We start from the raw sequence: 22751 nt of genomic DNA on the forward strand, positions 1-22751 counted from the left end.
TAAGCCTTTGATAATGTTGCTCCATGGTGGTGGTGGTAGTGGTTTTATTAAAAATAATAGTAAAAAGGAAGGAAAAAATTTTTGCTAGCCCCGACATCTGCCATCGATACTGAAGCACCTGAGCTGGGGCAGCGGAAATAAAGGACAGCAGGCAGAATGGAGAAATGACACCCTGGACATTTGAGCTGTGCACGCGACATGACAACACGCAGCATATGCGTTGCGTAGACTCTTTGTAGTGCTCAGCAAGATTCTCACAGTTTAGGTGATGCTAAATTCGACGAATTATGCTTATTGCCCCAGTGGGGTCGGAACGTGTTGGGGCGGCAGATAATCGGGTGTAGTGATGAGGTTAAGGAATTCACAGAGATTACAAAGGCAATGACTGGCAGAAAGAGGGTAACTGAGATCACTGGCCTGGGCCATTGCCCTGCTACAGACTTAACTCAGTGCGTGGTGATGATTGCTGAATGTTGCAGTGTAAAGGGGTAGAATACCAGAGTGAATAAGCAGCAGGCTTTTCGATGCAGGTGGGCTCATTGCTGCCGCACTAAACATTTTTCCCACGCATCTTATCAGGAGGTGACTGTTGGCATTAATGCACTAAAGATTAAACATTATAAAATAATCTAAGCAACCATGCTGGCTTGGCCTACCTTAGAGGGCAGCGTCCATAAATAAGACCTATTAACGCTTGCACAGAAAGATGTGGGCGAAAAGAGCGCAAATAAACACATCTGACCATCGAGAGAGTTTCATTGCAAGCCTGTGTAAACATGTTTTTCATAGGAAGCTCTAAAGTACGAAACGCATAAAGATGAAAGGACGCAATTGCAACCTGTTCAGATTCCATATCTTTGCACACAGAGGACAGGAATTCATGCCAAGAAACCGCGCTGTCTTGTCTGAACGGTGGTGAGCCTGAACACCCGCGTATCCTTTTGGTACTGCTATGAGGATACACCTTGTTTTTATCTGTTGGCTGATCTCTGGTACAACTTCACACGACGCTGCTCAGCCGTCAACTTTCGTAGCAAGTCTCACCGAGCCACCATAATACGGTTTCGTGCCGTGGTCGGAGTCTCGAGCACTCCCTCTTTATGTCCGAGGCGGGAGGGGAAAAAACGTTGCGTCACGAAGGCAGCGTGGCGGTATACGCTGGAACGACGCCGGCAGACTTTCATTTTTCATCTTGCTTACCGTTTACCCTCCACCATCGCGCGCCTCTCAGTTTTCTTTCTCGCTCGTCGCGCTTGCCCATTGCGCGAACTCTGCTGAGCGGATGTGACGAGGGCGAGGGAGGGGCATGTTGCGACGTTGTCCCTACGTTGCGCGGTCCATCCCACGCCTACCGCCGACGCTTCTGTTCGAGCCAAAAGGAAAGGACGGTGCGCGCCGGGTTCCCGGGGCCGTGGCCCGAGCTGCGTCCGAAGATAACATCTGTCCGTCCGTACGGGTGGCGTCCCAGCCATCGCGAGGTTCGAGTCCTGAGCGCCCGGCGACTCGGCCAGAGCGTACTCACCGTGTGTGTTTGTGTTGTGTGTGCTGGCAGCGGCAGGTGCGGGCCATCCCTCTCACGCGAAGAAGACGACGAGACCAGTGGCGCTGCCGGGGGAGAAGGAGGCGTTCGAGCCGTCTCGGCACTCCGTAGTCCGCTGCCGTTGTGGAGCACAAGCTGTGGCACGATTGCGCCGATTGCGCGCTGTTTCTCTTTTTCTCTTTTTTTCGGAACTCCGACCCGAAACACAGCTGCGCGTGTAGCTCGTGCGTCGCCACCGGCGGGCTGCGTATGTTCGTCCGTCCCTCCTCCGGCTGTTGCGAGTGTTAGTGCGCGTTTCCGTTTCGGGGGCGTGCGCGACCAGCGCATTGTGTGCACTCGCCTCTCTGGTGGAAAAACAAGAGGCGTCCGCTCAGGCTCCGCCGGGGCCATTGGTAGCAGCGCTGCCTTTTTGGCGGCGACGGGCGGGCGGGCGTCGTTGCTCTCACTCCGAGTAACCGACCGCGTGAGCCCGGTTGGCCGCGGCGGGCCATTCGACCTTGAACGCGGCCAGAGAGGAACACTCCGGTCGACACCACGTGGCGGCGTAGACGCGGCTGGTGGTGGACTGCAGCAGCCGGTACTTTCCCCGGCCATCCGAGGTGGGAGAGTCGTTTTCCCGCCAGCAGATCGAGAGCGTCATCACGACCCGGCCGCCTCGTTCGTGAGAGTCGTGAGCTGCGGCGTCTGCCGTCCTGTACGTATCGACGTTTTGTGCGCCAGCAAACGCTTCTTAAAGTTTGCTCGATGAACGTGGACTCTGCCTTGTCTTTTCGACCCAGGTAGACGAGCAGCATTTTTCCACTCGTGAAGAAGTGGTGAACTGTCAGAGGCAGTGTTCCGTAACACCTTCGGCCTGCGTGTTCGGTGTTGCGTATATTAGGGGCCTTCTCGAGTTCCGAGCAGTGTGCTTGGAGCTATCCACGCTGCAACAGCTGTTATTTTGCGCATGTGCTTGCTTACTGGCGCTGCGAATCAACGTTGTTTAATTGGATTGGATACCCGTTCCCGCCACCAGCACCCCGAGGATAAGTCATCACTACCACACGGCACGGTGTGTGCAAGTATCTCAAAGTAAATTGCCGTGGAAGTTTTGAATGAAAGTACAAGAACGCGCAGCACTTAGGTTTACTGCGAACTGTTGCGCATCTAAGAAAGAAGGCAAGAAATTCCCGGCAAGAAATTCTAGCGGGAATTTCGGCATAGCTAGCCGCCTGCTTGCTTCGAAGGGAGCGTGCGGCCGCAGCAATACAGCAAGTCCCAGTAAGTCCACTCGTTGTCCTGGAAAGAAGCTCCAAGGTGCCTTTCTCCGGCCGTGCTGCTTGGTTCCGCTCACGCAATCTGCCACAGAAACTGGGGTGCACTGAAGATACCAAGTTGACTGAAGCTCTCAGGTTGTCAGAAGCTGTCAAGTGGCCAGGTGCCCGCTTTAAGAGCGACGTAGCCTCGTTGGTGTTTGTTAGCACTGCTGGTTAACTGCAGTCCTCTGTCGTATGGAAAGTGTCTGCCATTTATTGGCTTGCGCTGCCGCACCGGTTCTTGCTGTCGGTCCGTCGTTCGCGTGAAAGCGGCTTGTTTGGTGCAGTATGGATCGCAGTTGCTGTGAGAAGAACGCCGCCGACGGAGGCAGTGTCGCCGAACTGCGCGCCGCGCTCGAAAAGTGCCGGCTCGAGCTGTCGGAGAAGGATGGCGTGATCGCCGATCTCAGATCCCGTCTGGAGCTCCAGGAAGGCGTGAGCCGCGATTTGGAGCTGCAGCTGGGCAAGTTCCGCGCCGTGTTGAAGCCCTTCACGGAGCAGCTGGCGCACAACTTGCGGCTGTCGGCCGGCTGCCAGGACCAGTCCTCACTACCGGCCGCCGGTGCGCGCCTCAAGCGGCTCGCCATTTCGGCCGAGCCCGTTGACGTCCGACTCGAGCACACGCCGGCCAAAAAGGTGCCCAAGGATGACACGTGAGTACGCGCTCCCCGTGACCGCTGTTGCAGTGCCTCCGCAGCTCCTCTTTCCACGTCTGACGACCGATGAACACGGGAGCGCACCAGTGACGGTTCGCTCACTTGTTTTGACGGCGCCACAGGAAGCAGCAGCGCGTACGTACTTGTTTCACGCCGGTCACGCTAGCCGTCATGAGGAACACTATGCTGCTCTTCAGGTGGTCCCGTTCACTGTTTAGCGTATCATTCGTAGCCTGCCGAGAATTGTCAGGTTTTATACTGGGCGCTGCCTCAAGGCTGTTAGCCCGTCTCCACCTCCGCTTCCGAAATTCGGTCAAATCGACATTGTTTTATTATTTATTTTTATTTCTGTACAGTCGTGGTTGTGATAATATAGAGAGTACGGTTCGACGATGTAACTCCTATCACGCTGTAAGCAGCGCAAACTAATCTAGAAAATACTTTATATATATACAAGGAAACGCCCGCGTGCCGGCGGAGGAAACATTGATAATTTTTGTCATACAATTTGTGAGAAAAGTTCAGGCGCCAAAGCCTGCTCCGTGCCGCACCTGCACATACTGCGGACCATGGATAAGTCCAGGCAGGAAGCTAAGCACATAAAAAGAAACCAAAATAACAAAAAAAATTCACGATAGCAACATGGAACATAGTAAAGGCACATAGTTTATATTCTGTGGGGTCGATTGGTGCGATTAATGTACCACTCATTTATGGTGCGTGAAAATAAATACTTGTACAAATTGGCTCGTGCAAAATACGTTTATGTGGGTAATGCATTTTGATTGTTCCGGAATTTGTTACATAGTAACTGAGCGCAGCCCCGGAAGTGAAGCAACTTTTCTGAAGACCACAATGTCTCTCGGTTGAGGCCCTCTATTAGCAGCCATCTCTCTTGGTTTGTAACATCGAAATTCCCTGTGCTGATGGAAGAGTCCCTCCCGCCTTCGTGAGATTAGGATCCCCGAGTATGCAAGAAGGCCGCGCTACAGGGCGCAGGAGCAGCCTCCTTGGGCTGTATACTTTTAACAAAGGCTGTACATGTGCCCACAGAAATTTTCAGAACACTGAAATCACGAAAAAAATTAATTTCCTCCCTGACCAGAGGCGCAACCACGGTCATTGAGTGGTGCAGTAGGCAGGTCCCGCAGGGAAGTTCAATGCAAAACACCTTCAGTTTGTGGCTGGATGGTTAGGCTGCCCAGCAGCAGCTAAGCTTTGTTGTAATTTTCATGTTGCGAAAAGCTTTGTGGGCACCTGTACGTCCGCAAAGATAGGACTGTTCAATTCTTTTCCGTGTCGTCACATAGTAGCTCGCACGTACTATAGCTTTCACTGGTTGCACTAGATAACAGTTGTCAGCGCTTTGTTGTTGTTTTTTATTCCTATTTCAAAATATATACATCTCTCTCAAGTCAATCAACAGGCGGACCAGATGACAGCGCCGCTCCCGAGCCGTCGCTCGTAGTTTAGTAGTTTCGGAGAAGGGTCAAGATACAGGGACAACAATTAGTAAACAAATTCAACCAGCATTTCGTTAATCTTTCAATCCCGCCTTGCATGCATAACGGCCTTTGCAACATCCCTTTGAGCAGTGAAACAATATTTCTCGACGCTGTTGAAGAACATGAAGTACTGCATGTTTTCCAGGAGCTTAACAATACCACAAGTGTAGACATTGACGGGATGCAATTAAAACCTATCAAGTTTGTCCTTGATGTCCTGCTTCCATGCCTCACACATATTTTTAATTTGTGCATTGGTAATGATATCTTTCCATCTGAAATGCAGATTGCACGTGTCTCTGTCATATGCAAAAAAGGGGACAAAAATGACTTCGGCAATTATAGACCCATCTCTGTGCTACCAGTACTTTCTAAACCACTTGAAAAGCTAATGTACAAACGTTTCGCAACGTTCGAGAAGAAACAAAAACTAATGACTGACTCAGAGTATGGATTTCGTAAGCATGCACCGTTCTACAGAGCACGAATTACTAGCCCAAGAAGAGTACATATTAAAACATCTTGATCAAAATAAAATAGCCATCGGCATCTTCATAGATTTTACAAAAGCGTTTGCTTTGTTGAACCATGCATTACTAATCCGCAAACTCGACCGCTATGGTTTCCGAGGTCATGCAGGATCTCTTGTACAGTCTTACTTGAGTAATCGCAGACAAGCTGTCAGTAATAATGGGTACATATCGGAAATAGAATCACTTCACGGCGGTGTTCCTCAAGGAAGCATACTGGGTCCTTTTCATTTTAATATTTTTATTAATGATATTGTGCACATCGCCTCTGCGAAATACATAGTATATGCTGACGATACAAGTATATTTTTTTTTCAGGAACTCAAGCAGATACTTTAGTAAATACAGTGAATTCTGCCCTCTCTAATTTATATGAATGGACACAAAAAAATGGGTTGCAGGTAAATGTCGCGAAAACAAAAGCAGTTATTTTTAGAGCAAAAAATAAGAAAGTTACACTTGTAAAAGACATTCGCTTCAATAATGCTCATTTAGATATAGTACCTACATTTAAAACACTGGGCATTGTATTCAATGAAAAAATGACTTGGGATGACCATATCTATTTTATTGCCAGCAAACTGTCGCAAATTATTGGTTTAATTTGCAGACATCGCCAACTACTGCCAACAAGAGCATCGCTGGCCGTATATCATTCACTCTTTAGTTCTCGCCTCAATTACAGCAATTTAGTGTGGGGGAAAACGTCGCAAGAAAACATCAATAAGCTACTAGTATTACAGAAAACTTTTCTAAGAATAATTAAAAATGTTCCTAGAACATTCCATACGCAATAACTTCATTCTAAATATAAAATACTTCCGGTAACTAATTGTACACCTTTCGCTTAAGCCTCGCTCTGAAGCGCGAAATTATTAATCAGGCGTCCTTCCTTCATGAACTGTCCAACGTTGAAGTAAGCTGTAAAGTACACAACACGAGAAACGTCGATCAGTGGCATATTAAAACATACAGAACAACATATGGCTGCCAAACACTTGAAAATATATTACCGCGTCTGCTAAATGCTCTTTGTCTCAGAAACATTGACCTACAAACCACCTCACACAGAAGGTTCTTAAAATATTTTTTATGTGAGCCGCCGCGGTGGCTGAGGGGTTATGGCGCTCGGCTGCTGGCCCGAAAGACGCGGGTTCGATCCCGGCCGCGGCGGTCGAATTTCGATGGAGGCGAAATTCTAGAGGCCCGTGTACTGTGCGATGTCAGTGCACGTTAAAGAACCCCAGGTGGTCGAAATTTCCGGAGCCCTTCACTACGGTGTCTCTCATAGCCTGAGTCGCTTTGGGACGTTAAACCCCCATAAACCAATATTTTTTATGTACAGACGCTGCATTGAATTTGTGAAACAAATGGACTGTATTGTACTCTTCACTGCTTTGTTTGTCATTTTGTTTTCCTTACGTGAAGTACCTGTGGCGATGATTCCCAACATTGTGTTGTAATTGTATTGTATTGCATTGTAATTTGAAAGTCTGCCGCTGCTTTGTTGCCAAAGTTCGCAGCTGGGGGTGTCCATGGCCAAGTCAAGCGGTCTAAGAGGCCACTTTTACTATGGGCACCCTGTCACCATGTATGTTGTGGTGGTAGAATAAAATAAAATAAATAAAAATAAATACATTGTTTCGCGTTGGCCGTATTCGGCCTCCAGTTCTTGATCACGCGAATGCACCCTTTCCGGAACTCGTTTCTCGACGGTCAGACAACGCCGCCGCTCAAAGCGCGAAGGCCTGCCTCTGCGGCATGCACGCACTAAACACTTTTCAACTGAATTCGCTTCGGGTGGTCGGGGAATATATAGCCTGAAGGCACTGCGACTTAGTGCCAGGAAAATAAACGCTCGGCCTGTTGAGTGCAGTGAATTACTGGTATGCCTTGCACGCAGGCTTCGCGCATATCCTCTCGTGTCCTTGCTGCCAGAAGGAGGAATTAATTTCATTGTACGAGGACGGCTCTAGGCCGCATGGCATAGCTGCCCGGAAAGTCGCTTCCTCAGGCATTCAGACATTCGATCAGGCGTGCTCAATAAAGGTGTGCTCCTTTTCGGCCCATTTGTTTAGCTAGGCTCACGCTCGAGGCATTTACCTCCTTTTGTAGCGCTCCTGCCCTGGTGGCAGCCAAAGGAAGAAAAGAAAAAAAAAGCTTCGTTGTGCGACTGTTCCACGCAGCGTTCGAGGTTGTTGGTCCCGCGGAACGTCAACAGGCACCCTGCAGCCAGCCACCCTCGTGTTTATTTGGCGCGGAGAAAATGAGACCGCCGCGCGCGCCTCGAGGCGATCGCGAATGGCGCGCGCGCGCATTTTTGGCACGAGATCCGGCAAAGGCGGCAGCTTCCCGCGCTGCGGAAGCACGTTCCCCCGTGGCGGCTGCCTTTGGGGTAAGCGGAAACATTACGCTCACCAGCTCCGCGTGGAGAAATGGCAGTTAAACCAGGGTGAATAGCGTTTAAGGACGACACACACAACATAAGATGAGCGCTGGTGAATAATAATAATAATTGGTTTTTGGGGAAAGGAAATGGCGCAGTATCTGTCTCGTATATCGTTGGACACCTGAACCACGCCGTAAGGGAAGGGATAAAGGAGGGAGTGAAGGAAGGAAGGAAGAAGAGGTGCCGTAGTGGAGGGCTCCTGAATAATTTCGACCACCCGGGGATCTTTAACGTGCACTGACATCGCACAGCACACGGGCGCCTTAGCGTTTTTCCTCCATAAAAACGCAGCCGCCGCGGTCGGGTTCGAACCCGGGAACTCCGGATCAGTAGTCGAGCGCCCTAACCACTGAGCCACCGCGGCGGGTGAGCGCTTGTGCAGTTTTCTTACTGTGTGTAGACTTTTAGCGCAAGTATTAAGGAAGCCAACCGTAACCGAAACCGGGGAATGCTTAGGGAAATGTTTCTATTTTTTATTTGTGGTGTCTATCAATTGGAATTTAGTATACTGCAACCAAGTTATAGTTGAAAGATAATAGACTAGAATTTAGCAACGCAATCACTATTTTATGCTTGAAAAATAATCGATTAGAAATTAGAAGGAAAAAAATTAATAGATAATGCGATTCGTGCGGCAAAGTATGCGTTAGCATTAGTGTCTCCACCTCCACCAGCGAACGGGGTAGCAGACCGTGCGAGCGGTTGGTGTGATCCAGACTTTCAGTCGCCTTGTGACAGGTCGTACGCCCCTTTCGCTCTCCCGCTCCAATCCAGCAATCACTGCGTGACACGCCGTACTCCCTCACCACTCTCTCTATCCCTCGGCTCTGATTGGCGACCGCGGTACCCCTCTCGCCTCTCGTCTCCTCCCGCATCTCTTCCCTCTTCCATTTTCTTCTCTCTCCTGGAAGAGAAGTGGTTTCCCTCTCTGCACTTTGCTTGCGTGGAATAGAGGGCGCGACATGCACTTAGCCACGAAGGCCCTGCTGCCACTGCAACGGAGGCGCTGTCTAATGGGAACTTTAGAAAGGATCCCATCGGCGAGATATGCCACATTTCATATCGGCCTGGACACTTTTCGTGGCCTTCGCATGGTTCCCGGTTATGAACGCTTACGCTCGGTGCAGCGCTGCACTGGGACATCGCCCACCCGTCGGGCTGTCATTTCTGACAGAACTTGCGCGGAGTCATGTTGACACGCGGCGCGCCGCTCTTGCCCGCACGGCCGCGATCAGCTCACGCTGCGCATAAGTGCACGTAAATACGCGTACCTTTCATTTGAATGTGTGTGTCAAGATAAGGGTGCACTCAAACAGCCTCCGGCTGCCTTGACAAGTGGATGCTCGATTTGAGTTCGTGGCTGGTGCAGTTTCCTGACAGCGAATAACGCGCACCGTCCCGCATACCATGCGAAATCCCTCCTTTTCATACGCTTCTGTTCTTGGCCTCAGCAACGTTAGGATACCCCTGTATTGCGTATGCTCTGCACACGGTTCCACGCGCGTTGGAAAAGGACGCGGCGTCCACTCGATCCGTACAGCTCCCCCCCTCCCTTCCCATCTCACGTGAGCCCGCGTGTAGTCGGCGCTGCCGCGTGGAACTCTCCGAGCGTAGCGAATGTATCTCGCGGTTTCCGGCGCTTTTTGCCTTCCCGACGAAAGGAAAGAGGACGCAGGGAGTACCTGTATCTGTCACGCGTGTGAGGCGTGCAGTTGTTATACGCCGCCGCCGCTTTTCTTTGTTTCGCTTGTTTCTCGGCTCGCCGCTGTGTGCGAGAATGCGCTGCCAGCAATACTGACAGAGGGCGCTGCAGCTTGACTGCGCCTCTTCGGCTCTGTTAAGCGGCCCCGCGTAACGTGGTAAATCGTTGCTTTTCAAGAGTGCTGACTGCTCTTCGGGCATTTAAACGGAGTTCGGGTCGTGTGTATCCGAGTGCATCACTGATGCGCGTGTCAAAATGCGGCTGTGTGTGAGTGGCAGAGGAGATTTGAATCACGAGCGCTTCGTTGCTTTATCGCTGCCACGGTGGCTCAGTGGTTAAGGCGCTCGTCTACTGATCCGGAGTTCCCGGGTTCGAACCCGACCGCGGCGGCTGCGTTTTTATGGAGGAAAAACGCTAAGGCGCCCGTGTGCTGTGCGATGTCAGTGCACGTTAAAGATCCCCAGGTGGTCGAAATTATTCCGGAGCCCTCCACTACGGCACATCTTTCTTCCTTTCTTCTTTCACTCCCTCCTTTATCCCTTCCCTTACGGCGCGGTTCAGGTGTCCAACGATATATGAGACAGATACTGCGCCATTTCCTTCCCCCAAAAAACCAATTATTATTAATTATTATGCATCGCTCGGGGCCTCGTTCGAGCGGGCGGACGTTGTTCTCCTTTCACGCTTCTTAACACCACTGCTGCACGGTTGCCGTGTACATTGCCTCGGTCAAAGCGCTCTTAACCGCTACGAGCGCTGGTGTAACGAGTGATGGTATAGTCTTCTTCGCTCGTTCTTTTTGTTTTAATTTTTCTTTTGCTGCTACAGGAAGCGCAGCGCTCAAGTACAGAGGGCAAACCACGTCTAGGACGACCGAACTGTGTGTTCCTCAGCTCCCGAAGCCGCTGCGACCAGCAATACAAAAAAAAAAAATGACGATGAAATCTGAAAAGTTAAACTGCGCACATGCTTACATGAACACCATCTTTAACCAAGTGTCATCGCTAGATATCGCGTGTTCAAACTTCAGCCCGAAACACGCCCAGAACGTGTTCTAGACAAGCGTTTTGCCCTCTGTACGTAGGGGCCTGTTAAAAGAGACATGAAAAGCGAGCATGGCTTCCTTCGCCTTTTTTGATGAAATGTTGTCCCCGCATCGGTGCTTCGCTTCGAATACCCGGCCGCCTTGCACGGGAGGGCTAATTTAATTCTGTATTCTCCGCTAGAAATAGTTGAACGGTTACCTGGGGCATTTACCTGACACTTCGACCTGCTGAGTTTCTGGACGAACACCGATCAGGATGAAAGCCAGCCTCATAGAGGATTTATGGGTACATGGCGGGGATTTTTTTGGCGCCCTGTGCAGACATAATGGCAGGCCAATCACTTCTGTCACTGACTGGCTTAGTACGAACGAGTAGGCACCGTCATGCAAAAAAAAAGTTCGTCTTGTATACTTTTGGGTATACCGCGCAGTTAATTTCTCCGTTCGCTGCGCTGTGCTAAAGCTGTGCAGAATGCTGTGGCCACAATGCGCTCTCTAGCCTCCTGCGCAGCTCATGCGTCCTCTGAGCCGAGGCTTTTAAAAAGAGCCGCTCCTTGCTTCGCGTCCGCATATCGGGAAGGCTTCCGCGTTCGAGCCGTCACTGCCCTCTCGCGCAGGTGCTTGCGTGACTCGGAGGAGTTGCTTGAAGCCTTCAGCTGCTGTAAACCTTTTCTCCTAGCGCAGCTCGTACAGGTGCGGCCTCTTGCGCGCTCTCCGAGTGTCAACGCTCTCCGGGTCGAACTGTTTCCCAACCGCCGCATTATTATACAACGGCTTCCGCGGGGCCGCCAAGCACGCTGCGGCCTTTAGGTCGTAAGCACTTACGTTCGGCTGCATGTTGAAATGGGAGCGAACGGAGGAGCTGAAAGCTTTGTTTTTACCGTTATTATGGACTTGTGCAGAAATCCTTGGTACAATACTACACTGAGCGGTCGTTTCCGACGAAGTCGCGTGGGACATTCTGCAACGTTCGCGTTCTTCCCGGGCAGCCACGAAAAGGCCACGCAGATGTGTCGCCTTTTATACAGCCGTGACCCGTCTGCTTGCACGTCTGCGGCATCGGTGCGCAGCCTAAGCATGCGTGCTGCTTTTCGAGCTGTACTCGTCGTTTATAAGGTTGCAACATTTGGACCCGAAAGGCAGTTTCCGCTGGCCGTCATCCTCGCGTCGGAAAGAACCCTGTATACGCACCTGTGGTCAGGCGAAGTGAGGCCATACGAACGCGAGCGCAGCGCTTTTCCGCTGGCGATTGTGGACCGTATACGAACCTCCGCCAAGCTTGGTCTTCGCTCTTTTTTTTTTTTTTACTCTTCGGGCGTGCGCGTCTTGTCAGTGTTTGTGTTGTCACGTTCAGGTTTCATCTGACCACGAACTCCGTTTATGCAAGTGAGCGCCTGACAGCGACAAATGTTTGTGTGTTCAATTTGCAAAGGGGAAAAGCGCTGACACTTCCTATAACAAGCAATATTAATCTTCGTCAACATGGTCATCGTCATCAACATCACCCTAGACTCTGAACGCGGTAGGTTCGCAGTTACGTACTTATCGTCGTCACTATGCAGTGTCGCGTGTGCCGGTTTGGAAAGTGTGAACGTGTGGCGCGCACGTGTTTGTTTTCGAGCAGCCGACACAGTACAGCGTCTGTTCGCGCTCGTCACCACAGACCTCCTATACGCTAATCTCCGGCTGTGCAAAGAGAACAAAAGATCGAAATCGTCGATGCATGCAGCATCGAAATGTAGGCGCTCACTACTAAAGTTTTCCACACTTGGCTACCCACGTTTCGGTGTGGTGTTTATCCAAGTAAGAAATGATTAAAAAAAACGGTAAGTCAGAGGGCTCGACTAGGCATAAATGCCCAGTTCAGTACACTGGACCTATAGGGAAGGGGATAAAGGGGCGACTGTGTAAGGACTCATAGAGCACAACTAAGAAAAGAAAAAGAAACTATTGGCAGAAGCTAGCTGTGTGGCCCGGAACTGATTCCACTTCACCCTGATGCTTTACTCATAGTTAAGCGGGCATGGAGCTCGACGCTTCGCAGCCAAAGTTACGCTCTTTGAAGACTGGAACGCAGAAACAGTCTCGGCCAGGTAGCCACTCACTATCTACAGACTGGACTAAATGCTTGGCCGTAGTATCAAATGGCGGCAGACAAAAGCAGCTCGCCCGCGCGAGAGCAAATTGTGTCAGACGAGGTTGCGCACGGGCTCCGTTTTCATCCCTTCGGGCAAAGGTGCTGCCAATGCGCACCTTCATCCCGAAGGTCGGGAAACCGATCGACACTGACAACCTCCGCCCCATCTCGCTCACCTCGTGTAGCCGCCGCGGTGGCTGAGTGCTTATGGCGCTCGGCTGCTGACCCGAAAGACGCGGCTTCGATCCCGGCCGCGGCGGTCGAATTTCGATGGAGGCGAATTCTAGAGGCCCGTGTACTGTGCGTTGTCAGTGCACGTTACGGAACCCCAGGTGGTCGAAATTTCCGGAGCCCTCCACTACGGCGTCCCTCATAGCCTGAGTCGCTTTGCGACGTTAAACCCTCACAAATCACAAATCTCTCAGCTCGTGTGTGGGCAAATTGATGGAGACGATGGTGCGGGATCGGCTGTCCGAATATCTCGAACAACACAACACCTTCGCGGACACCATGTTCGGATTTCGCCCACACAGATCCGCACAGGATGTCCTGCTGTAACTTGACCGAGAAATCTTGAACCCCATCACACCACCCTAAAACGACAAAATTGTTCTCGTGCTCGACCTGAAAGGAGCGTTCGACAACGTAACCCACGAGGTCATACTCTCACACTTGAGTCACACTCACTGCGGCACCAATACCTTCAATTACGTGAAACAATTTCTCACGGACAGGCTGTCCTACATCCGAATAAAGGACCAAGAGCATGGACCTTTCCTGCTCGGCACGATGGGGACTCCACAAGGCGCGGTGCTTTCCCCTCTGCTATTCAACATAGCCATGATGCGCCTACCTGCCCTGCTGGGTGCGGTCGAAGGGGTCCAGCACGCGCTGTACGCCGACGACATCACCCTCTGGGCTACGCAAGGACGCCTGGGGACATGGAGACCAGCCTGCAAGCGGCCGCCAGCATAGTGGACTGCTATGCCCGAGACTGTGGTCTGCAATGCTCCCCGCAAAAAATCGGAATTCGTCCATCTGCGCCCCTCGCGCACATGCTCGACACAAATCCATCTCTCCTTGCAAAGCGCTCCCTTTCACGAATCCAAGGAAATCAGAGTCCTCGGACTCTCCATACACAACCAGCGACACTGCGACACAACACTCGCCAAGCTCCGGCAGGTGGGGGACCAGGTGGGCCGCATGGTCCGCCGGGTTTCCAACAAGCGCGGTGGGTTACGATGCAAAGACGCCTTGCGGCTGGCGGACGCATTCGTGACCAGTCGAATCTTGTATTCGACTCCCTACCTCCACCTGCGGAAACAGGAAGAGGTTGAGGTCATCCTCCGCAAAATCATGAAACGAGCGCTGGACCTCCCGGTCTATACGTCTACTAGCCACCTCATGGTACTGGGGATGGTGAACACTTTCAGGGAGCTTCGGGAGGCCCACCTCAACAACCAATACACTCGTCTCACAAGGACAGGGTTGGTCGCCGCCTTCTATCCCGTCTTCACATCCAGCACACCCAATTCACAGAGGAGAGATGCCGCCTCCTCGTACACTGGAGACGCGCCCTCCACGTGCGGCCTCTCCCCACCATCTCCAAAGAGGACCATAATGGCAGGCGCCTGGCGCGGGCGGAAGCCTTGCACCGCCATTTTGGGAGCAAACCAGGAGTCTTCTACGTGGACGCCTCCGGACCGGACCCGAGGGGATGGTACACGGCCGCGGTCGTCCACGAGGGCAAAACAGTAGACGGCCTTACTTTCAAGGCCCAGTCAGCAATTCACGCAGAAGAGGTTGCCATCGCCCTGGCAGCCTCCGACTCCTCCTCCAAATACATAATCATCGACTCGCGAGGGGCTTGTCGAAACGTCGAGCAAGGGTGGGCTACTCCCCTCGCTTATCGCATCTACCAAAATTGTAGCCAAGACTCGGATCCTGCGCACCGATCTCTCGTTTGGGCTCCAGGTCACCAAGGCCTCCGCGGAAACGAAGCAGCCGACGCCGCCGCCCGCGCGCTCTCTCTCCAGGCATTTCCCACGGGACCCGACGCTGACCAGGACTCCGATTTCAGTCCGGTTTCCACTTTTAAGGAAATATGTGATTATTACAAATCCACGCACAAAACTCTTCCCACCCCGTACAAAGGGCTGGGGAAGGCCAACGATCGGGTACTCCTGCGCCTGTTCACTAACACGATGCTGTGCCCGGCAACTCTAAAGCATTTCGATCGTCAATTCGACGGGCGGTGCTCATACTGTGGGGAGGTGTCTGACACCTACCACATGTTGTGGGCCTGCCAGCAGAACGCATCCCTACCCCCTATCCCAAACCCCACCCGAGAGGACTGGGAGGCGACCCTGTCCGGCTGCTGCACCCTCGAGGCCCAAAGGGCCTTAACGCAGAGCGCCCGGGCTGCGAGCACCGCCGATGGGGTGCCTGACTAGGCATCCCTCCTAGTGGTTGTAAGGGCGTGGCCCTTCAGGTCACGGCCCCCAACACCTCTCTCTATGATTAATAAATGTTTTCAGCACCACCACACAATGCGCGCATGCGTTTCTCTCCCGCCTTCGTGATATTAGGCTCCGGTATTGCTTCACTCATTTACTCTTCATGTTCCTCTGGGGGCAACTGCATGCTTTATTGTCGCGATGGCGCCAGAGCCGCGGTTTGCGCTGTGATAGACGCTTTTAGCATACCGGAGACGCATTCGCACGCACAGTGGGCCCCACCTGACGCCAACAATGCCACTGCGCGTGCGCAGGAGGGGACCGGTAAACCGGTATATGTCTCCGGTAGTGTTTCTTCGGTATGCTAAAAAAGCCTAATATCTCAAACCTGGAAAAGCCAGCGAAGACGGGGTGGAATATTCCAGGTGGCCAGCAGGAGCTAAAGAGGGCAATAAGAGAGCAACCACTCACTGGCATCTACCCAACGCAGCCGAACGGCCACAAAGAGGGCAGTGGGGCTGTAGACCTCCAACCCCGCTCCCCTTCTTCTCGTGGTTGTTGCATAGAGCGCCCGAGCTCAGACCAAAAACCACCACTATTTGTGGTGTGTCGTTCTCGTTTGTTCCCTCGCTGTGACCTTTGACAGAGTCATCCCTGGAACCACCTGTGTTTGTAAGCGATACTATCGGTACACATATTTTCCTGGCTGGCCTTGAATGCTGTCACACGTATGCAGCGTGCAACTGTGCATCGAATGTCACTTTGCGCGTTATTTGCCATCCGAATTGCATTTAACAAAAGGGAATAAAATGAAAGGGAACGCAGCGAAACTGCGCATTGTTTGCGTGCGTGCGGCTGTTTGTTGCCCGCGCGGGTAGCGCCATGAAGCGGCGACCGCTCGCTGGGATGTTTACCTGCAGCGCAGGCCTAGCGCGCTTTGCAACGGTGATAGATACATACATGTATGGAGGCCGCGCGTTGGCGTACTCGCGAGCGGGGTGCGAACGAGTGCTCTTGTTTGCTCCGGTCCGACGGCCGGCCGGCGGAACACCCGATAACCTTCGGCCGGAAAGCAGAAAGAGCGGGAGGAGGAAAAGCAAGCACAAAAACACGCGCCGCCGCTCGTTCTCCGGCCGATCTAGGCGCCGGCCTCCCTCGTTCGGCGGCCATCGCTCTGGATCGCGCCGACCTTGGGACGCAATGTTGGCGCGCAATTAAAAGGGACCCTCGCTCTGGCTGGCTGCAGGCCGCAGCGACCGGCGCCGTGGAGCGGCCTGGCTTCCACGTGCACCCGGTTTCGACGGGCCGGCTGCCCGGCCGGCGAGTCGCGGCTTCGGCTGCCGTGCGCGTGATTGCCTTCTTATATGCCCGCTTTGGTCATCAACGCCGGCCGTGGGAAAGTGGTGGCGCGGTTACAGTGCGGAGCGGAGCGTGGCGTCCGCTAATCGGAGGGCAGCTCACAAAGCCGATCGGGCGCGCGAATGCTTCGTGACTGGCTTGCGCCGGTGGTGCACAGGGCAAGTCTACCTTGCACAGGGCAGGATGGCCAAAAGAGCCGCTCGGTCGATCACGGACCGTTTAACGTGCAGACTGACCGCCTTGTGAGGTCTGCCCATGGTTGGCGGGGGCCAGCTCTAGCTTCTGCCAAGATGCACAGTTCTAGTGAGACATATCGCAGACTGTCTGTGCGGCTTCGCAATAGGCGGCATACGCAATCTGCTTGCGTCTTCATGATGACGATCATCGCCGTCGTCGCCAGCAGCTGCAACAGCTTTACTACGCCCACTGCAGGCGCGGTAAATGTTTTCCCCATAACCCTCCAAATAACTCTGGCCTTGCGTACTGGAGTGTCTTATTAAACGGTGAAGCTCTAGAGGCGATGCCGCTGTCCGTATCAAACCAGCAGGCACAGCTCCATAAAAAAAGATGATTGCAAGTGTAATCAGGCTTCTGTGAGAGAAATCAGCAAGCTATGTTTAAGAGTGTATGCTGTGAGGACCCACACAAAGTGTAGGCTGCGGATACCATGCAGGCCACTATTTGTCTTGTGGTGGGCTCTGGTACGATTACTTCAGACACAAACAAGATCGAGCCATTTGAGATAGCCAGAACTCTAATCGTGGACCCCCACCCCACCCCGGGTTCAAGCACCCGCGTGGTGACGTGCGCGACTTTGTCACATACGTTCACGCAGGCCTTTATACCCAGGTAAATAAATGCACTACCACTCAGGGAGAGTGGCCAACAGCAAGAGATTTGTCCAGCAGGCGGTGGCCCTTGGAAATTAGAAGGCAAGAGGGATTAACCTATGCGTATTGCGTGCACTTTGACCAGCGATATCCGCCAGGTCACGTTGAGGAAAAGGGAAGACGGAGGGTTGATGAAGATGCACGACTCAAATTATACGCGGAATACTAATGTCAGCTAGTGGAGGGCTAGAGAAACAGCAAGCGCTCTTTTTAATGTGCTTGCGTGAGTATCTTTGCCAGTGCGTGCGAGCGAGTGGGCGCATGCTGAATATAGCCGTGTGCACAGTGAGTCCCTGCTCAACTGCCCAAGGAGACCTGCTCTCCCTTCTCCATCCCGTATCGCCCACCTAACGCGCTCACCCCCGGTACACCTACGGCTTGTATCTTCACATTTTTGTGCAATTTCCGCGCAAACAAGACTGGAGTGCGGTGCTCCGCGCTTTCTTGCCTGCCGATAGGAAAGATCGAGCCGCTCAGTGTGTCACCGTCGAACAGTGCAATGAGTGCATAGATCGCCGGCCCACAAATCGTCACTCCACGGCCTGGAATCTGGCTGCGGTGTCAGCCTGCAACTGAGCAGGTGTGCGTGCACTAGTTGTGCATGCTTGTGGGCTTTGTGTGGCCGTTCTTACTGATGCCGAAACAAGTACTACAGTATATTCAGGTCTTTGATGTATGAACAAAAAAGTGTAGCGGAGCAGGAGACGAAATACCAAGTAACAAACACGAACAGCGCTCGTGAATAATAATAATAATAATAATAATAATAATAATAATAATAATAATAATAATAATAATAATAATAATAATAATAATAATAATAATAATTGGTTTGGGGGGAAAGGAAATGGCGCAGTATCTGTCTGATATATCGACGGACACCTGAAACGCGCCGTAAGGGAAGGGATAAAGGAGGGACTGAGAGAAGAAAGGAAGAAAGAGGTGCCGTAGTGGAGGGCTCCGGAATAATTTCGACCACCTGGGGATCTTTAACGGGTCGCCCAGTGTCCGACTGCGGCGGCTGCGTTTTTATGGAGGCAAAACGCTAAGGCGCCCGTGTGCTGTGCGATATCAGTGCACGTTGAAGATCCCCAGGTGGTCGGAAATTATTCCGGAGCCCTCCACCAGAATAACTGGACGCCCCACTCCAGTTGTAGCCAACACAGTGCTGTGCGCGTGTGTCTTAATTCCTACAACGTGAACTAATCACGCGAACAACCTGGACACATTTCTTATTGTGTAAATAGTTTGTATATATTGCTTCTCCCCCTATCCTCTCTTCCTGTCCCCCTCACCTCATTCATTTCATTTCTCCATTCTGCCTGCTATCCTTTATTTCCGCTGCCCCAGCTCAGGTGCTTCAGTATCGATGGCAGATGCCGGGGCTAGCAAAAATCTTTTCCTTGCTTTTTACTATGATTTTAATGTAAAAAAAAAAAAAACCACTACCACCACCACGGCACCTCTTTCTTCCTTTCTTATTTCACTCCCTCCTTTATCCCCTCCCTTACGGCGCGATTCAGGTGTCCACCGATATATGAGACAGATACTGCGCCAATTCCTTTCCACCAAAACCAATTATTGTTAATTATTAGATCTTTAACGTGCACTGACATCGCACAGCACACGGGCGCCTTAGCGTTTTGCCTCCATGAAAACGCAGCCGCCGCGGTCGGATTCGAACCCGGGTACTCCGGATCAGTAGTCGAGCGCCCTAACCGCTGAGCCACCGAGGCGGTTGCGCTCGTGAAAGCAGAGAGGCTTTTTCGTGCAGATTGGTTAAAGCAAGGCTGGTCAATGCATAGCTTGCATGCACTCTGAAGTCTTGCTTAAAGGGAAACAATGCAGTTTGGTTCTGCTTGCGCCGGTGTGAACAGATGATTGCTTCAAAATTTCTCGGTTGCTCCCACTTTTCGTCACAGCCTCTACCGTAACTCGTTACATGGACAAAAGCTCGGAAACTGCACGTGCACTGAAAACGTGCACGGGTCGCCCAGATTAATGCGACTTCTGCTCACGAGTTGGCAAACACTGCGACGTTCGTCTTCCGCGCACCGTATCGCGCGTTCTGCGTACGCCACCCAGCCTAACGAATGGGAAGTGTCGTCCCTATGCCCGCCTTTGGTCCTCGTCACGGGGCACCACGGTCCTAACCCTGCATGGCACCGGGAGACAACACGCGCATCCAGCTCGGTCTCCCCTCTCCGTTGCTGCTTTTTCGACCGAAGAACCCGGCCTGCCTCCCTCTGGAGGAACACAGCCGAGGAGCTGACGGCGCAGTTGCTTGTCGCGTGGAGGAAGAAGCGAGCCGCGGGCAGATCGGACAAATTTGGACGCGCCCCTGTGCCCGCCCCCTCAGCGCCGCCACTTCCTGCTTGCTGCCAGCTGTGCCTACTACGTACGCTTCAGCGGCTACGGCATGGAATGCTGTCCTTTGTTGTGCCGGACCCGCCGCGGTGGCTCAGTGGTTAGGGCGCTCGACTACTGATCCGGAGTTCCCGGGTTCGAACCCGACCGCGGCGGCTGCGTTTTTATCGAAAAAACGCCAAGGCGCCCGTGTGCTGTGCGATGCCAGTGCACGTAAAGATCCCCAGGTGGTCTAAATTATTCCGGAGCCCTCCACTACGGCACCTCTCTCTTCCTTCTTTCACTCCCTCCTTTATCCCTTCCCTTACGGCGCGGTTCAGGTGTCCAACGATATATGAGACAGATACTGCGCCATTTCGTTTCCCCAAAAACCGATTATTATTATTATTATTGTTGTTTTGCCGGCGTGCCTCGGAATCGGATTCGCTAGGAAGCGGGTATTTGGTGCAGGTTAGCGTATATTACAGTGGCATAGAGGCAGGTGGATGAATTGATAAGGTGACGCCCCGCAAAATACACGCAAATGGAGTCGGAATAAGCGCCAGCGTGTATTGTTTGTCGAAACCAACTCGGAATGATTCCGCACGAGCAGATTAACTCTGCAGCAGAGTTTCTCGTGACCTCTGCTTGCCTCGGCGCGCGGGAGCACGTGCGCTATTTCGAGCGCAAAACTGACCTCGTGCGTGGTTTCCCCATTTGGCTAACTAGCGCTCAGAAAACACACGAACGCGCTGCCTAATATCGCGAGCCGTCACTCATCGCATCCTCATTTGTGGCCCCCAGATCGGCAAGCGATCGGATAGCAGAACACCGAACGGACGCAGCGACCACTACAGGTGTTGTGACTTGCAGCGCCTGTTTAGCTGCAGCCTCGCTGGCGGCGATAGTGCGCGTTGTCACTGTGCCGTTCTTTGGTCGGCGCTGTGCCCTGGCCATGCGCCGCAACCGCTCGAACTCCTGTCCCTGGGGCTTCTCCGTCGGCTCGCACTGTGGCTGTAGCTCCGCAGGCCGCCTGCTAAGGTTGTCGCCCACAGTTCCGGCAGCGGACGCTGTCGTTGTTGACGCTGCTCCTGCTTCCTGCCCTCTCGACGTCGTCATTCGGCAACTGCTGGCCACGGTCCTCGAAAGGCGGCGCAGTCTGACGGGGCTGTCCCGGTGAGCGTTGTTTAGCTCTGAGGTCAGTGCTTCGCTATAACTTGGTCCGCACTCGAGGGCCGATACCTGACCGACGGTTCGCGGACCCTGCAAATTGTGTTTCGGCACTCTAGGATGGTAGCGGGCCTAACTGTTCGTTGGTTAAATAGTACTATACCTTAATTATTACCTCTTTCACTGGTACAAATTGTCTGTCGCACTTTAGGACTATGGAGTCCCGATCAGTAAAACAGCTGAGAGAATTTTGGCTGTTTGTTTCACATGTTTGCTTGTTGGCGCAATCATTAATCCGTCTGGCGGCTGACAGCAGACAGCTGTGTCTGGCTATCATAAAGAATGCGCACGCTCATGGGGAATTCGCCGTTACAGACATTTTAACATCAGATCTTAAGGCGGCTGTAGGGAACGCTTTCTACAATGCAGAGCAAAAGTTCCGCCGCGGATGTTCTAGGGGCTGAAATGAATCCTGAGACTCTGACAGCGGTGAGCCAAACACAGCGTTCAGATATGAGAATAGGCGGAAATCAGTAAACCGAATGATTTATTCGCGCACCGGTGCACCTAGAGCCCGGCGGCTCGTGTATGCCGGAAGCGGCGCGAATGTGATGTGTTCCTCTATATAGCTTCTCCCGTTAGCCGCTTTCTTTTTTTTTTTTCCCCTTTCCTCTTTTCTCTCCTTGTCTTGATTCCGCACCTCAGTATTCAGCGTTCCTTGTCTACGCCTGTCGGTCGAAGCAACTGACAGAGCTTGAATGAACTGCAAGCGTCGCCGCACGACGCACGCCGGCATCCATCCTGGCAGACGAGAGGCTCCGCAAAATAAGATCTGTGCCGCTCTACCGAGGCGGACAACTTGTGCACTGTCGAATTCCCTTGCAGAGACCGCTTCATTCACAGCGATTACGAAAAAGGTCTTCCGGCGTTTCCCGCGACGCTTGAGTCTGTCCACCGCCTGAAGCTTGACTTCGTGTCCTGTTTCTGCGAGAAAAACAGATATGACCAGAAAGAAGTTTTAAAACAGCCCACGAAAAGAGCTTCGTGTTTTCTCTGTTATTGAGCGAAAAGCGGTTATTTTTCGATGTAACACCCATAGCGAAGGGGTGGGGGATGCTCGGCCTGCCGAGAGTATAGGGCACAAGCGTCCGAACGCTCTGTCAGTGATAAAGCCGTCTGCTAACTTGACTATACTCCGTTTCAAACATTATGTGCAACGCTGTCAAAGCTAGCGCTCTTGTTTGCATTGGCTACATCCGCGACCAAAAATTAGTGCGTTCCTTGTGGTGAGCGAAAAACAGTAAATGCTTTACCTGCAGCTTACTGCATGATGCATTTATCATGAGCTTGATTAAATTCACTCTTATTGCTGGCGACACGCTGTCGCTTTCTCGTGCCTTAGACCACTCGGCCACCGAACAAGAGCGGAGCAACACGCATTCCTTTTTTTTTTCCGTGCGGACTACTTCCGTACCTTTCACAGCGTTTCACCTGATGTATAGGACAAATTGCCGGGCTAGTTGGTAATGATCCATTCTTGTTGACAGCGCGTTTAGAGCACAGGGACAGGCACAGCGCCTGTGACGTCGTCCTCTGTGTTTCTTCTGTCCCTGTGCTCTAAACGCGCTGTCAACAAGAATGGACCTGATGTATGCAGCGGAATATAGCAGT

The 22751-nt window shown here is 52.3% G+C and overlaps 1 protein-coding gene across 3 annotated transcripts in view; it reads left to right on the forward strand.

Moving 5' to 3' along the window:
* for (cGMP-dependent protein kinase for) overlaps window positions 1-22751 on the forward strand; it is a 163166-nt gene that overhangs the window by 76583 nt on the left and 63832 nt on the right. Inside the window, exons 1-2 of one of the 3 annotated variants that reach the window (XM_077649184.1) lie at window positions 1366-2742; window positions 2888-3488. The exons of the other annotated variants lie outside the window; for them this stretch is intronic. Coding sequence (XP_077505310.1) covers window positions 3124-3488 — 365 coding nt within the window. The 5' untranslated portion in view covers window positions 1366-2742; window positions 2888-3123. Of the gene's footprint in view, window positions 1-1365; window positions 2743-2887; window positions 3489-22751 lie in introns of those variants that run through there. 3 annotated transcript variants of the gene reach the window in all.

The sequence above is a fragment of the Amblyomma americanum genome, chromosome 1, assembly GCF_052857255.1.
Source record: "Amblyomma americanum isolate KBUSLIRL-KWMA chromosome 1, ASM5285725v1, whole genome shotgun sequence".
In the NCBI taxonomy this organism is placed as follows: domain Eukaryota; kingdom Metazoa; phylum Arthropoda; class Arachnida; order Ixodida; family Ixodidae; genus Amblyomma; species Amblyomma americanum.